This window comes from Henckelia pumila, chromosome 4, assembly GCF_033568475.1.
Source record: "Henckelia pumila isolate YLH828 chromosome 4, ASM3356847v2, whole genome shotgun sequence".
Lineage (NCBI taxonomy): Eukaryota > Viridiplantae > Streptophyta > Magnoliopsida > Lamiales > Gesneriaceae > Henckelia > Henckelia pumila.
In genome coordinates this window covers 22,597,381-22,611,623 of record NC_133123.1, presented here as the reverse complement: position 1 = coordinate 22,611,623, position 14,243 = coordinate 22,597,381, and the positions used below count along the sequence as shown (strand labels likewise).

Genomic DNA, 14,243 nt, shown 5'->3' with positions numbered 1-14,243 from the left:
GGGTTGGCCTGCGGGCTTGTAAAATTAATAATTTATTTTTAATTTTATTGTTATATATGAATTTTTTAATAAAAGTTGTGATTTTTTTTGTATTAATTACTTTATATAAAATTTACACACATGAAATCAATAATTAAAATTTTTATTATTATATTTCTATTAATATTTATTTATGAAATGATATTTATAATTAATTATAATATTTTTTATTTATTTTTTTTGTCGTGATCCAACCTCTGGGCCGACCCGCCTAACCCGCAACCCACCTTGGGTTGGGTTGGGTTGAGGATTTCCAGTCCGCCAGGATGGTGGGTCGGCCCGCCATCGACCCGCCAAAAGGTGGGTTTTTGGTGGGACGGCCCGCCCCGCCATGGGTTGACCCGTTTGACAGCTCTAATGAAGACCAAGTGGATATGAAATTATCCTAAGATTTAGGAAAACCTAACTATATAAATGAATCCAAATAAATATGATAACATAATCGAAAATCACAAGAATCAAAATTTACACCAAATTCATTCACCTGTTTTGGTGGGATTCATCCAAATGTAATGGTTGACAAAAAAATTCACCAAAAGAAATGATCTCGATATAACATAGATGTGATTCATTTTACGCTATTAGGCCACTATCATTGTAAAATTATATTTGACATTAGTGCAAGTAGAGATACTCACAACTTTTGGCATATATTTGAGTTTCTTTCCAAAAGGTAGCATAACTTAAATTCATGTATGAGATATTATTTTATCATAAATGCATTAATTTGATGTTTGATATAATAAGACTTGTAGAAAAAGTGTCACATCTCAATCACACGAGTGTTGTAGTTTTAAACTTTTTAGATCTGAAAATTAAATTTGTCACATAATAATAAAAAATATTTAAACAAAAGAAGAAAGATAGATGAAAACTGAGTAAGAAAATGTCATTAGTAATTAGCAAAATTGTTTAACAATTGGACCAAAACATGACAAAAATAAAAAAAGACTATGACCAAAAACCATAGTCTAATCTCACCCAAGTTCAGTTCTGGTTTAGGGTTTAGAGGAAGGAATTTGTTCAAGAGTCCTTGAATCAGCAGAGCCCACCATGAACTGAAGCTCCTTTTTATCGTAAATCTCCAACGAAAAATCCCTCAGGATCTGCGTACCATTTCTTGTACCATTTGCTGTATTCGGTGCCATGGTTGTTGCAGGTTCCTTTGCGCTGGATTTTATGCTGTTATCCGGCAAAACTTGTGTCTCACCGCCGCCGTAGGCGATGGCGGAGGTGTTACCGACCGTAGGAGCGCCGAACGTCATGAAATTTGGAATGGGTCGAGCGGAGACGTTGAAAACTGGAGTTGCCGTGGCTGGTATGGCCCAGAACTGCGGATGACTGGGCGGTGCGGCGGAGGCGCCTGTGGGGGGGATCATGAAGAAGGTTCCGGTTGGAAATACGGGAACAAGCCCTTGGGGTGCAATGGGTGCGACGGGGGCGAAGTTTGAAGAGTCGTTGACGTCGCAAAACTCGCTATTCGAAGCCCTTTTCCTCCGTTTTCTCGGGGATTCTGGGGCGGCGGCGGCGGGGGAAGGGGTGGTTGGGATTTTGAGTGTGCCGTTCACCGAGACAGCTATGGCGGGGATGGTGCCGGTACCCGTTGCCTCTATGATAGCTGGCTCGGCGCGCTCGAGGAGCCAACGAATCGTCTCGCCGTCGGACTTGTGGCCCAGCTCCCGCGTCAGCTGGAAAATCCTCGCCGCAACCGCAGCCGGCATCCGGATTCTCCGCCCGCGTCCCTCCACCTTCGTGTGCCGGTCCTTACTCGACCTCTTCGGTGGCGCCGCCGCCGCCACCTCCTTCGGCGGAGATGCCCTCAACCCAACCGACAAATCCCCCCTCAAATCCCCGTCATCCGGCTCATCTTTCAACAGCGGCGGAATCTCCGAGCCTCTGGGAGGAGATGGGTCGGTCTCCGCCGTTTCCAGGGCCGTAATAGTATACTCATTAGGGAGGAGGGGATCGGAGGAGAGGGCGGCGACGTCGTGCTCTTCTTGAGGTTCAAGATTCTCGAGGCGGAGGTGGTGGCGGAAGATTGAGGCCATGTGTATAAATTTCTTGGAAGAAAATATTTTGGTCCCACCTTTTATCAAACGGGTGATGGGAGAAAGGGTGAGGGTCCCTCTCGGTGGTGCCATTTCCTATATATTTGTTGGGCAAAGGGAATCGATGGTGCATATTTATTCGGAAGTTCACAACGCTTTCAGATTATGACACGTGGCGATGTTGTATATTATAAAGATCTGTAATTGTGATTCATTTGGTCAAACTTTTGGCAGTTCTATGAATTTGGTATACATACATACATGAATTGAGTTGAGACTTTCAATGGATTTTACAAGAAAACTAATTCAAATCAAATATTGGTTTGAATGGTATTCAAACTATAAAATAATCTTTTTATTATATGTTCTTGCAAATAATGTATATGTTATATTGGAAAATGCAATGGGGATTGCAAGATTGAAAACCAGTATTAGTATCCATGTACAATATCAAGCAAAGGACACCTAACAGGCCTCGTCCATGACCCCTATTCATCCTTTTTTTTTTTTTCGACAACTCTTCTGCAACCGGAGCGACCTGATTCTACAACACTGAAGCACCAAACCGTCCGACTAGATTCAGCCTTGTCGCAGCAGATGTAACATCTCACATCACATGTTAACAAACATGCATGATGTAGAGCAACCGCGGGTTTGAATCCAAGAAGCACATAAACGAATCCAAAAATGGCATCGACGCATCGTGGTGGAAAGCAATGACCCCAATTGTCAAAGTGGAACTCCTCAACGTTTTAAGCAAAGGGATTTCGGAGCCGCAGGTACTCTCACGAGGACTGATCTTTGAGACATTGATCGATTGACTCCTTTTTAGGAGTTCATAAGTTTGTGCCATGTAAGTTCGTCTGGTGAAATGGTTATTTTTTTGTAATTACTTTTTTTTGGAGTAATAATATATTGTGGTATTGAAAAAGTTAGACCATAATTTTTTGTTGTTTGCAACTTTTACATAATAATCTATTTAAAATATGCTTGTTTGATAATTTTCAATTGACAAAATTTCTGTGTTAGCCAAATGTGGAACAGAGATATGAATTTGGATAGTCATGATCTTTTCATTTAGATTTCAATGTGATTCATAGCAGTTTACAGACTACATTAGTTACAAATTTATACATAAACTTTGTCTATAGCTCTTTATTAAACTTGAGTAATGTATAGTTAACTCATTTGGTTCTTCAATGTGACACTAAACTCCTGCTTCAACTAAACTACATACGAGTATTAAGAACGAATCTATTGACAAAACCGATGAATAAGTTTCAAAAACTGATTTTCCAAAACCAAACTGTACTAGCAAACAAATCGTGTGCGACTTTGTCACTGGTATTATTTAATCCTCAAGCAATGTATGCATAGAGTGTATCTCCAGCAGATGAAGCATAGGCTACACTGCAAGGTATAATGGAGACCGAAAGAAAGAAAAAAAGAAAAAAGAAACTTCAAGAACAAAAGAGTCTTGAAAACAAGTATCCATGGCACCCCTGCACAATATCAAGCAAAGGACACACCTGACACGCCTCCTCGACGTCCCGATTCATCCATTTTTTCGACAACTCCTCTGCAACCGAAGCGACCCGATGCTGCAACACCGCAGCACCCATCGGTCCGACCAGATTCAGCCTTGTGGCAGCAGATATAATGTCTCGCATTGTAACAAACATGTATGCTCTTTGAGCAATCTCAGGCCCAAATCCAAGAAGGGCACATACGAGTCCAAAAATGGGAGCGTGGTGGAAAGCAATTCCCCCAGTTGCCAAAGCAGAACTCCTCAACATCTTAAGCAAAGGGATTTCGGAGAAAACTGCTGCAGCTACTCTCATGAGGGCTGATCCCTGAGACATTGATGCCTTACGACTAACATCGTTTGTGAGCGTGGCATTTAGGAGTTTATCAATTTTATGCCATGTTTGTTCGTCTGGTGAAATGGTCATGGCATATATGAAAGGAAGAAGTAGGCTTCCGGTGTTTTCAAGTACATGGATGACATAAGTTTGTAGGTCTTCGAGATGAACGACCAATCGTGCTTGCGCGGCTGATTCGAGACCGAAAGAATGAGCAAATCCACCGGTGGGGAGCACGGAATCTAGGAGTTGCCATTGACTCCATAACTGAGCAAAACCAGTGGATGGAGACGGCTCCTCGTCTCGATCATTTTCTTGACCTTCAACCTCCATATGAATGCCAATTTGCTCTAATCAATGATACAGGGCAGGATCCCAAATCCGGCACGAAGCTATAAATGTTCTCCTGATGTCTTTACCAAAAGTTATAGCGAGTATATCTGTGTACTTCAAATCTTTTAAACACAAACTATCACACTACTTTTTGATGCTTTGCACAAGCAATCGTTGCCACCAATCAATTGTTCTATTCACTGCTGTGGTCTCTTAGCTTCGAGTTCATTCATCTATGGCTTACCAAGGGGTCGTTTGAATTGGATCCACAAAAGTGAGCTGCATCACATCGCTTATTCACATAACTGTTCCATTCTTGTTGATCCAAACAAGTCAACAAACTAAGAAGAAAATGGGGGTAAAAAAAATGCAACAGCATGCTAATGAAATTACCCATTTAAATCAGAAATTAATTCTGTGATTTCGCCTTAAACAGTTGCATAACAGATTATACAAATCCAAGAATTAGAGAGCAAATAACATCACCGCCAAGATTAAAAATCAAGTCTTTCACATTTAATGAGATCAAGAATTTATTGAAATCATGAAAGTATTTCTCGCTAACAAATTTTCTCTGGTTTAAAGCATGAAGAAGTACCTCATATCGGCTTCTCAGGGGTTAGCCATTCCAGCAAGGATATTGTAAAAGGAGGCGAAAAAAATGCAAGAATTGAGGAAAAAGGGTTGGGTTATCACGTTGACCCTAAATGGGAGTTTAATTTGCGGAAGAAACCTTTTTGGATTTTTTTGGAAGCTATAAAGCAGAATAATTTTTATATAATATTATACATAAACTATATATATATATATAGTAAACGTAAGTATTAATAGTTTAACTTGCGGAAGAAAGTTTTTTGGAATTTTTTCAGGAGGACGTTGAGATCGGGGTAATTTCCCTGTAATTTTTTTGTTCTGGGAAAATGATATAACGCTTATTTGATCGTTCTTGAATCTTGAATTAGTTTCTCTCCGTGACTTGTACAACTGCAAAACTTTTTGGCACTGTTCATTACATGTTTGATTAAATGCGTAAAGAGAATTTTGAGTAATGGAGCAACAGGGGCAACATAGCACTTTCAAACAAGAGAAATGTTGAATTTTCACGACTCCGAAATATAAATTTTGCCTCAAAATGTTGTGTTTGATAAGTGACCTATGTTGACAAATGTGCAAGATGGGAATTGAAACTGTATGTATTCCTTGACCAATATTGCAATATGATCACTTCAAATTCATTGTGAAGTATGCATTTCTTTGCATTCTCGTCATGTAACAGCTTCAAAAGTAAGATGGTGCAAACAAACAAAAAAAGTTGAATTTCACACTGAAAGGTTATAAAAACTTCACACAATGAAATGATCCCAATCCATAACTTGGATCAGGTATACATTTTTGTTTTCTGTTCCAATTTAACAATACAATTTCATTCTCAAATTTCAATGGTTTTCTGATTCAGGGCCGTGTACCTCCACCGCTCCTTTTCTACAAAATCTGCATCCAAGAATCTTGCAATGAATGCCCAGAGCATATATACATCATGAAAGTTGGTCAAGAAAGTGAATGCAGCGGTCACCACAGTAATTCCCTGTTCAATTTTGCAGTTCTTGATTCTAAATGTTTCTTTTTCTTTGATGTTTCTTGATATGATTCCGTGTTTATCCTCTTCGTACTTCTCCGGGAACCAAATGTGGCGCAAAAATCCTTGGCTTACGGAAATATTGTTTCTATCTGCTAGCTTCTGTACAAGAATGGGATCGATTTTCTCTCCTTTCCAGTCGTGTATATTGAACGCTAAAGCCTGTCCGCGATCAAATTTTACATTTGGGCCGTATATTGTCACCAGAGGGCAGTTTTCGAGCCTATTAGGATGTTGAAGTTTCGTGAGTGAATTGACGAGCCAATTTATGAGATACCTCCCTCTGCTACCTATCATCATTAATCCTAACGAATCCACCTGATCCAAGCATCTGCATTCCATTTTCGAGATTTCATTGTCCTCGGAAATTTTACGGACAGAATCTCCTTCTGTCCAACGTTTTGATATTTTTTCGAGCTCTGTATCTGTGCCTGAAGAATCCTCAACGAAGCTGAACAGATCCTTTGATGGTGTGATAGATACAATGCCAGCACCAGTTGAATCTTCCAAGATTTGTGCTGTACTTTTCTTGACAAATAGGCATCCAAAGCCAGTTGGGTTTTCCCCGAAAATCTTGTAGAATGAGCAGACGAGGAAATCTGGTTGGAAAAGTGACAGCCCGAAGCTATCCATTTCTTTCGGCCCCAATGAACAGGCATCAAACAAGACATGCCATCCATGTTCCTGTGCCATTGTCATCCATTGATAGGAATAGCTAACTCCTGTCATTCTTGACTGAAGAGGGAACACGAATAGCCCTCTATTCGTCTTCTTCATCTTCTTTCCGACAATCATGTTTTGAAGTTTAAGTGAGCGAATCCTCATCCTCGGCCACTTGAACTCCGCTGCCATGACACGAGCCCCTCTCTTCTTTGACACATTGATCATCCCCTCAATTGCCTCGCTCTCATGATCGTATACCGTGAGTAGTTTTCGACTAGATTGAAAAGGGTAAGATTCTGCCACAAGTTTGTAAGCACACGACCTATTAGCTGTGAAAACCATAGAATAATCATTTTGAGAGATTTTAAGAAAATCCATTATTCTTTTCTTGAAAGCAGATTCGAGGCCGGATCCTTCCCCACCATGAATCAGCTGTGACTTGAGGTTTACTGACTTGAAAGTCAAACAAAAAAAGGGAAAACCAGACTCTTGAGTTTGTGAAGAAGCTGCAGATTCGATTTCAACCGACTTAACCTGAGACTGCGAAAAGAGGCCAACACCGATATAGTCAAGGCACACATGGTTAGAAACGGCGAGTTGGCTATACTCTTGGGCTCGAATCTTGTCAATTCGATCAGCTTCTTCATACTTGGGATAAACTTTAGCAAACTGCGTGTAGGCTTCTTGCAAAGAAGGGATAGATTCATGGTTTGTAAAATGTGTGTTCGGGAAGAAGGAAGACTTTGTCACGGCTGCGAAATTGTGGCGACAAACTGAAGAAGTGGTGCTTCGAATCCTTGTAGTTCGTTCTCGTTGCGGTTCGCATGTATTGAAGATGGGATTAGAACAGCAACCTTGAAGGCATACTTGTGTTGCCTCCTTCAATCTAGGTGGATTCATCTTTTCTTTGTTTCTTGATGTATGTTTTGGGCATTTGATTCATTCTTTTTAATGTGCTTCGGATGCTTGCTTTTGAAGAGAAGTGTGAAAAAAGTATTGTTTTTCAATATTAAACACTTTGATTGGAAAGGGACATTCAAATGATTATATTCAATAGCACAAGCATTGACTTCTTCTTTTGAATATGTATAAGTAAAAATTACATATATCATAATTATGAAATATCGAATTTGTTGATAATCTTATATAAATTTTTTTTTAGCTAATAACCCTATCTGATTTTAGATTTGTAGCATATACAGTTTTTCCCATACTTCTTCCAACTAAAAAATGACAAAAATATTCCTACTTAAATAAATAATTAAATTAATTTTGTTTTATAATTTTATATTTAATTAAATAAAATAATCAAATTTTAGTTAAATAACTATGAAAATTATATATAATTATTTTATCTTAATATTTGTTATACGTGAAATATTTTTTAATAGTAAATTATATTATTACATTAAATAAAGTAATAAGTTTAATTATTTTTTAAATAAAATTTAATGTTTAAATAAATTAAAATGATTGTATAAATAAAATTAATTGAAAATATAAGTAAATGCAATGATTTTTAATTTAAATTTTTAATAAAGGGTGGTAAAAGAGTTCATAAAAGTCATTTAAGGATAGTTTAGTTATTTTTTAGTCGGAAGAGGTGTGTATGCTACAGATATAAAATCACAAAGGGCTAGTAGCTCAAAAGACTTTCATAAAAAGTTATCAGCAAACCCGAGATTTGACAAAGATGATATATGTCATTTCCTCTTTTTGTATAATGCTTGACTTGGCATTATGACGAGTCGTTGCTTTAAATTATGAAATGTGAATGGTACGTTGTGTATTTTAAAAATAAATTTAAAAATCATATAAATACGATTATAATCGTTTTCAACAAAGAAAATTATCATAAAATACGAAATATATTTTGTGTTATGATGAAATAAAATATCAGGAAAAGAAAAAATTTCGAGTTTTAAATGCAGAAATCCTTAACACGTGACTTTGGGACCATTTTGCCCATTCTTGGACCCTCAAATTTTGGTCATCATTAATGACATAAAAAATTTAGTTTCCATGAAAAAATAAAAAAAAAGTGAAATGAAGAAAAATAAAGGTTCTTTAGTGGCCGGCATCAAAGCCAAAGGGTTGACAAAAATATGTTTGAGTATATGATTTATACTTTATTTGACATTAAAATTTTAAATTTGAGACGATATCTTGGTTTTAAGATCTATAATACTCATCTCCAACTGAAATCTAGGATTTTATTATTTATATTAATTATTTATGTCCTAAATATTATATATTTGTAAAAAATAATATGTTAAAATACTGATTTGATATGATGGCTTTTCGAGAATATGAGTATATTTTTTATATGGATGTTTTGGTAGATGAAAATTAATACATTCACTAAAAGACAAAATAACCTTTTATTTTATGCTAGGACTTGGATGTCATTACTCATTACTGGCACCATTAACATCGATAGTTAGAATTATTTATTATGTCTTCTGATTAAAAATTGACCAACTTTATTATTTAATTTGCTTAACGTACATTATGTGAAAATGATTGTATTTTCATGAAAGATTACACGTTGATAGTAATGACTTTCTCATGGGCCTAAGCCCAGTTATTCAATTCATTTAGGTCTCATATTATTTGGTTATTTATTTGAACATTTTATCAAGATCCATAAATTTTTAAAAGCCAATAAGAGGCTCAAGTCTATAAAACTCTTAAACTATCTACAAATTGCTCAAGTTTTTTTTTATTTTTAAAGTACGCTCTTTATAGTCAATGTTCTAGTTCTCTAGAACTTTTATTGCACAAATACTGACTTGAGCGTTGGAGTGTCTTCACATGACAACCCCCGACGCTACTCACTTTGCTTTGTGATTAACGATCCACAAAGCTCGTTCTATAGACTTGTTCAAGTACTAATCCGGCCGTTCGAATCTCAACGGATTACCCGGATTTTCTCCAATCGGGTAACGTCATTTTTTTGCTACATCACACACATAATTGTATTATTCCCTTTAAAACCTTTTTTTTAAAAAAATTATTGTACTTGTAAACCTTGAGTACAAAAAAAAACATCATATAATATGCAAGTGAATGAATATTAGTTGGGACATGTTCAACATAGGCCTTTTAAAGATCGATCTCTAAGAGGAAAAACACATGAATCAACAAAAAGAAAAGGATATGTCCGCTTTATTTTATTTTAATTTAATTTTCACCCTTAACTTATTCAAAATCTAGCCAAATACTAAAGTTAAAACTAACCAGCAACTATTTTGAAGAAACACTATTATATTAATTGCCTATGAATTAGTCTTCGATTGGGATTTCACATTTAAAATCATCTTTAATTTCTACGAGACATGAGAATTAAACTGATCATAAAACATGCAATTTGAGGTTTTCTTGCATTTTGCATCTTCCATTTTCTCTCAATAGCAAAAACATATCAAATTTCGATGATGATAATTCTTGCATTGTATCGTACGTATAAGGGTATAAAAAAAACCGATTACCGATCCTAAACAGAATATTAACATTGAATTTCTACACACACAAGAAAAAATGTAACGATTTCTCATTATAAAAAATCGAATATCTGCTTACCTCTCGTAATGTACACGACTCGATTCCTCGTAGAATCAAATTTAAAGGGTATTTCATTTATGGACCAAAGGCAAGAACGGCAGTATGCCATTGAACCAAAAGGAAATGGTGTATACTATGAATATACACCATAAGTTTATAAACAGAAGCATTCACTGGGCAACTCTCCTTTGGCATGTATATATATATATATATATATATATATATATATATATATATGTAATTGTGGATAAAAATTGGATTATAGAAAATACAAAACCCAAAAAAAAAAAAAAACCTTTTGAAATTCATGCCAATTAAGAGTAACCCTATAAATGATTCGCTTACACAAACCAATTTCTTGGATTTCTCTCTCTCTCTCTCTCTCTCTCTCTCTCTCTCTCTCTCTCTCTCTCTCTCTCTCTCTCTCTCTCTCTCTCTCTCTCTCTCTCTCTCTTTTTTGGTTGAATTAATACTAAATTTTTAGTGTTGCTGTATAAATAACACTTTACTAGTGGAAAACAGAGGAATGGAATATACTTAAAGTTTCTCTCACATTTTACTATCTTTTCCTTTCTTTTCTTTCTTTCTTTCTTTTTTTTTTCCCCAAGAAATTAATGTAAAGTCTCTATAGAGTCCATAGGATGATACTAGATTCCTCCTTTCACTCCTCCATGAACTTTATTGGCATACATTTGCCCTTTTTGGAGAAGGAATACCTAGAACTTTTAAAAAGAATCCATTATTGATTCTTGATGTATTTACACACTAGCATATATATACATGTATTTGTATCATCCTTGTACTCTATATTAATAGTAGCTATGAATTTTAATGTTTAAAATTAAAATGCTATGTTTTGACTATTGTAAATTCTTTGATACTCGCAATTTCAATTTTAACAGTGATTATACCAATAAATTACATTTTATATTAAAATTCTAAATTTAAAATAAAATCTCGTGTTTGAAATCTAATTATAAGAAGTATAGAAACTGAAAAAAAAAATATTCCTTCAACTGATCAAATCTTTAATGCACTTGTGTAAGGTCAATATCTAAGTGGGGGAAAAAAAGTAGAAGTGGAATACATAGGCAAAATGGAGCATATCATGATACATGACATGAGTACTCGGCCCACATATATATATCAGGTGAAGCAAATTTTGAGCAAATATATAAAACTAAAATTATGAACCAAATACAACCAAATAATAATAACAATTTCATCTCTCGTTCAAAATCTTCTGCCCCATGTACCTTCCATAAAAAAAAAAATTAAATTGAGTTATTAAAATTAATCCATTAATTAATAATATCACTTTAGTCAAATTGAAGTCACTGTTTCTTACCTTCCAAGCATCATAACAGTAGCCTGAGGATTAGTGCCCGGAGAATTATAAAACGTCGAACCGTCGATCACGCGTAGTGCGTCGACACCGAGTACTCGATAGTCTCGATCGACGACCCGGTTCACTTGGCATCCTCCATGATAATGCCATATAGTCATCACAGTGTCGATACAATACTGTTCCATCGAATACGTCGACCCAAGATGTTTTCGCCTCAAATTTATTGGTACCGACAACATGAAATCGATGAGGGATTGGAAAGAAGCGAAGGGGTACCGAAACGCGGAGAAAGAAGGCGACTCGACGACTCGTTTTATGATCTCCATGCCTTGAACACACCTTTGGAGGTCTCTAGGGTCTTGGAAGTAGTTAAACGTGACCCGTGGATTGTCTTCTGGGTTGCGGGTTTGGAGCTCCAGATAGCCTGTCGAGAATGGTCCGATCACCTTTTCTAGGATGACTCCGGCTTGTATATTTCGGCTCCGGGTCGGGTCAGGCTGTTGGATTAGTTCTTGGAAGATAGTTGAGTTGGTTGGGAGCGTGAACGCATCCATAGACTGCACAATGTTTGCAATAAAATAGACATAACTTTATAATACCGATAATTAACTCGATATATATACTCGTTAATTAGTTTGAGTTGCATCGAAAACTAGTATATAATTTTTTTTAAAAATAATAATAATAACGTACGTACTAACCTGATTTGCCAACTTAGCAAAATCTTGTGCGATTCTATATGCCCAAACCAGCTCAAAGAAACCACTAGCAGCCTCAACATAGCTGCCTACTTCAGTAATGCCCACTACTTGAATGAGAGATATTTCAACGGGCCGGGGCGAAGGAACAAATACCACATTCATTGGGTTATCCGACATCCCTTGGCCCACCATGGGCTGGTCCAATATCACTCTAATTCCATGGGCTTCAAGATTACGGGCTGGCCCAATACCACTCAACATCAGCAGCTGTGGGCTGCCCAATGCCCCAGCTGAAATAATGATCTCGTTCTTGGGCCCATAGTTCAAAAAAGCCACGTGCCTTAGACCTTTTGAATCTTTAAAGAGAACACCATAGGCTTTTGGTCTTCCTCCTGCAAATATTATTCTAATCACGTTATAATATAAGCCAATCGCGATTATTATTATCATTATTATTTTTAAAAGTATTATGTTAACTCTAGCTGTCCCATAATACATAAAACCTATAAAATATATATATATATATAGAGTTTTGCTATGCTGCCCACATCCGGTAACCACCTCCATGTCTATCTATGAGGCGACACTCATCCATTGGATAAACCAATTGTATATGATTCATCTCATCCATTGGATGATTGACACCTCATAGGTGGGCAGCATAGCAAAACTATATATATATATATATATATATATATGACACTAATATTGAACTTTGATTCATTAATTCTTAATGTTACGTGATGCAAATTTTACGCGATATAATTATAGATGGACCCATTAAAAAATCGAACTGTTTTCAATCTACCCTTCTTCGGTTTGCATCTTAATTATGTCATACATCTAGCCTAGGTTTAAACTGTACAATGTGCATGGATAGCAACTATCGTGTATCTATCTCATCCTTCTACACAAATAGCTAACACAATTTGCTCTATAAATACATATATAATAATGCTCACATCTAGCGTGACTGCAAAATGTCCAATTAATTATAGCAACTGTAATTTCAAAATCATGATATACATACAGAGTTTTGATATCTTGTACGCCCAACCATCGTGCCCATCATTGAGGTAACACTCAACTATTGGATGTCTTAATGGTGGGCACGGTGAGTGGACAACATATCAAAATTGTAATACGTATTAAAAAAAAAAAACAATTCCAAATATAATTTAAGAGAAAAAACAATTTTCATATCAAGCAATGGAGTTGATTTAGGGCAAAGTTTGTTACCTAGAGCAGAGGTAAACAAGAGTCGATGAACAGTTGCATGCAAATATACACGAATCTTGGTTGAATCAGCGTACTCGAGCAAATCCGCCGCCGTATGTCGGTGACCATTTTCGTCGAAAATGGACCCTCCCACCTTCGTCCCATGAAGATGCTCGAGCGTGAACCCCCTGTACGGCAAGATCCCGGCGTCCAGAAGGCCGTCCCTCACGGCGGCTTGCCACGCCGCCACCCGCGGCTGGAACGCCACCTTCCTCTCGGCCCACTCGTAAGACTCGTTCGCCATGCGTGGGTCCCACCCCGCCTCCCGGACGTACTCCGCGCTCGCCCTGGTGAAGAACCCCGCGTTGATGGCGGAGCTGCCGCCGAGGACACGGCCGCGGTGATTGAAGACCCCGTCGGTGGAGATGAACTGCTGCGCGGCGGAGGTGGGGGAGGTGTCCGCGAGGGAGAACGGGAAGCCGCTTATGTTGGTGACGTTGGGGTTGTCGTAAGGCAGGCCGCCTCTTTCAAGTAGGAGTACCTTCGCGGCGGAGGAAAGTGTTGCCGCCAGCGCGCAGCCGGCCGTTCCGCCACCGACTATTATGTAGTCGTAGTACTCTACCGGCGGAGCCGAGGTAGCATCTCTGGCAAAAGAGTTGTACGGTGCTAACAAATACAAAAATCCATGTATTTTATAATTGTCGGGCATATATACTTTAAAGCTAGAAAAGAGGAAATAAATTGAACTGTAAAATTGTTATAATATTTGGGGGGAAAAATCCAAAAACTTTGTTGAATTGTAAAATGAAACTTACCATTGATATTCTTTTT

General features: G+C 37.2%; 4 protein-coding genes across 7 annotated transcripts; all 4 read right to left on the bottom strand.

The window, feature by feature from the left end:
• Window positions 1–939: 939 nt before the first annotated feature.
• LOC140866356 (transcription factor TCP19) lies at window positions 940–2,215 on the bottom strand. The gene has a single exon (XM_073271335.1). It carries the CDS (start codon window positions 2,178–2,180, stop codon window positions 1,038–1,040), a length of 1,143 nt encoding a protein of 380 aa, XP_073127436.1. The 5' UTR covers window positions 2,181–2,215; the 3' UTR covers window positions 940–1,037.
• Window positions 2,216–3,357: 1,142 nt separating this feature from the next.
• Window positions 3,358–5,141, bottom strand: LOC140864581 (urease accessory protein F). Of its 4 annotated transcripts, none has more exons than XM_073268853.1 (2): window positions 4,881–5,141; window positions 3,358–4,597 (listed from the first exon to the last, which is right to left on the bottom strand). In XM_073268853.1, exon 2 carries the CDS (start codon window positions 4,280–4,282, stop codon window positions 3,548–3,550), a length of 735 nt encoding a protein of 244 aa, XP_073124954.1. In that variant the 5' UTR covers window positions 4,283–4,597; window positions 4,881–5,141; the 3' UTR covers window positions 3,358–3,547. The 4 variants fall into 4 exon arrangements, with proteins under 4 accessions (XP_073124954.1, XP_073124955.1, XP_073124952.1 ...); XM_073268854.1 differs by having other exon boundaries at window positions 3,358–4,587; XM_073268851.1 differs by having other exon boundaries at window positions 3,358–4,561.
• A 551-nt stretch (window positions 5,142–5,692) lies between these two features.
• LOC140864580 (molybdenum cofactor sulfurase) lies at window positions 5,693–7,537 on the bottom strand. Its single transcript, XM_073268850.1, has one exon. The coding sequence runs from the start codon at window positions 7,479–7,481 to the stop codon at window positions 5,712–5,714; it is 1,770 nt and encodes a 589-aa protein (XP_073124951.1). The 5' UTR covers window positions 7,482–7,537; the 3' UTR covers window positions 5,693–5,711.
• Window positions 7,538–11,243: 3,706 nt separating this feature from the next.
• On the bottom strand, window positions 11,244–13,850 carry LOC140865693 (protein HOTHEAD-like). Its single transcript, XM_073270412.1, has 4 exons — window positions 13,434–13,850; window positions 12,195–12,586; window positions 11,494–12,050; window positions 11,244–11,401 (listed from the first exon to the last, which is right to left on the bottom strand). The coding sequence occupies exons 1-4, from the start codon at window positions 13,714–13,716 to the stop codon at window positions 11,368–11,370; spliced, it is 1,266 nt and encodes a 421-aa protein (XP_073126513.1). The 5' UTR covers window positions 13,717–13,850; the 3' UTR covers window positions 11,244–11,367.
• Between the last annotated feature and the right edge of the window lie 393 nt (window positions 13,851–14,243).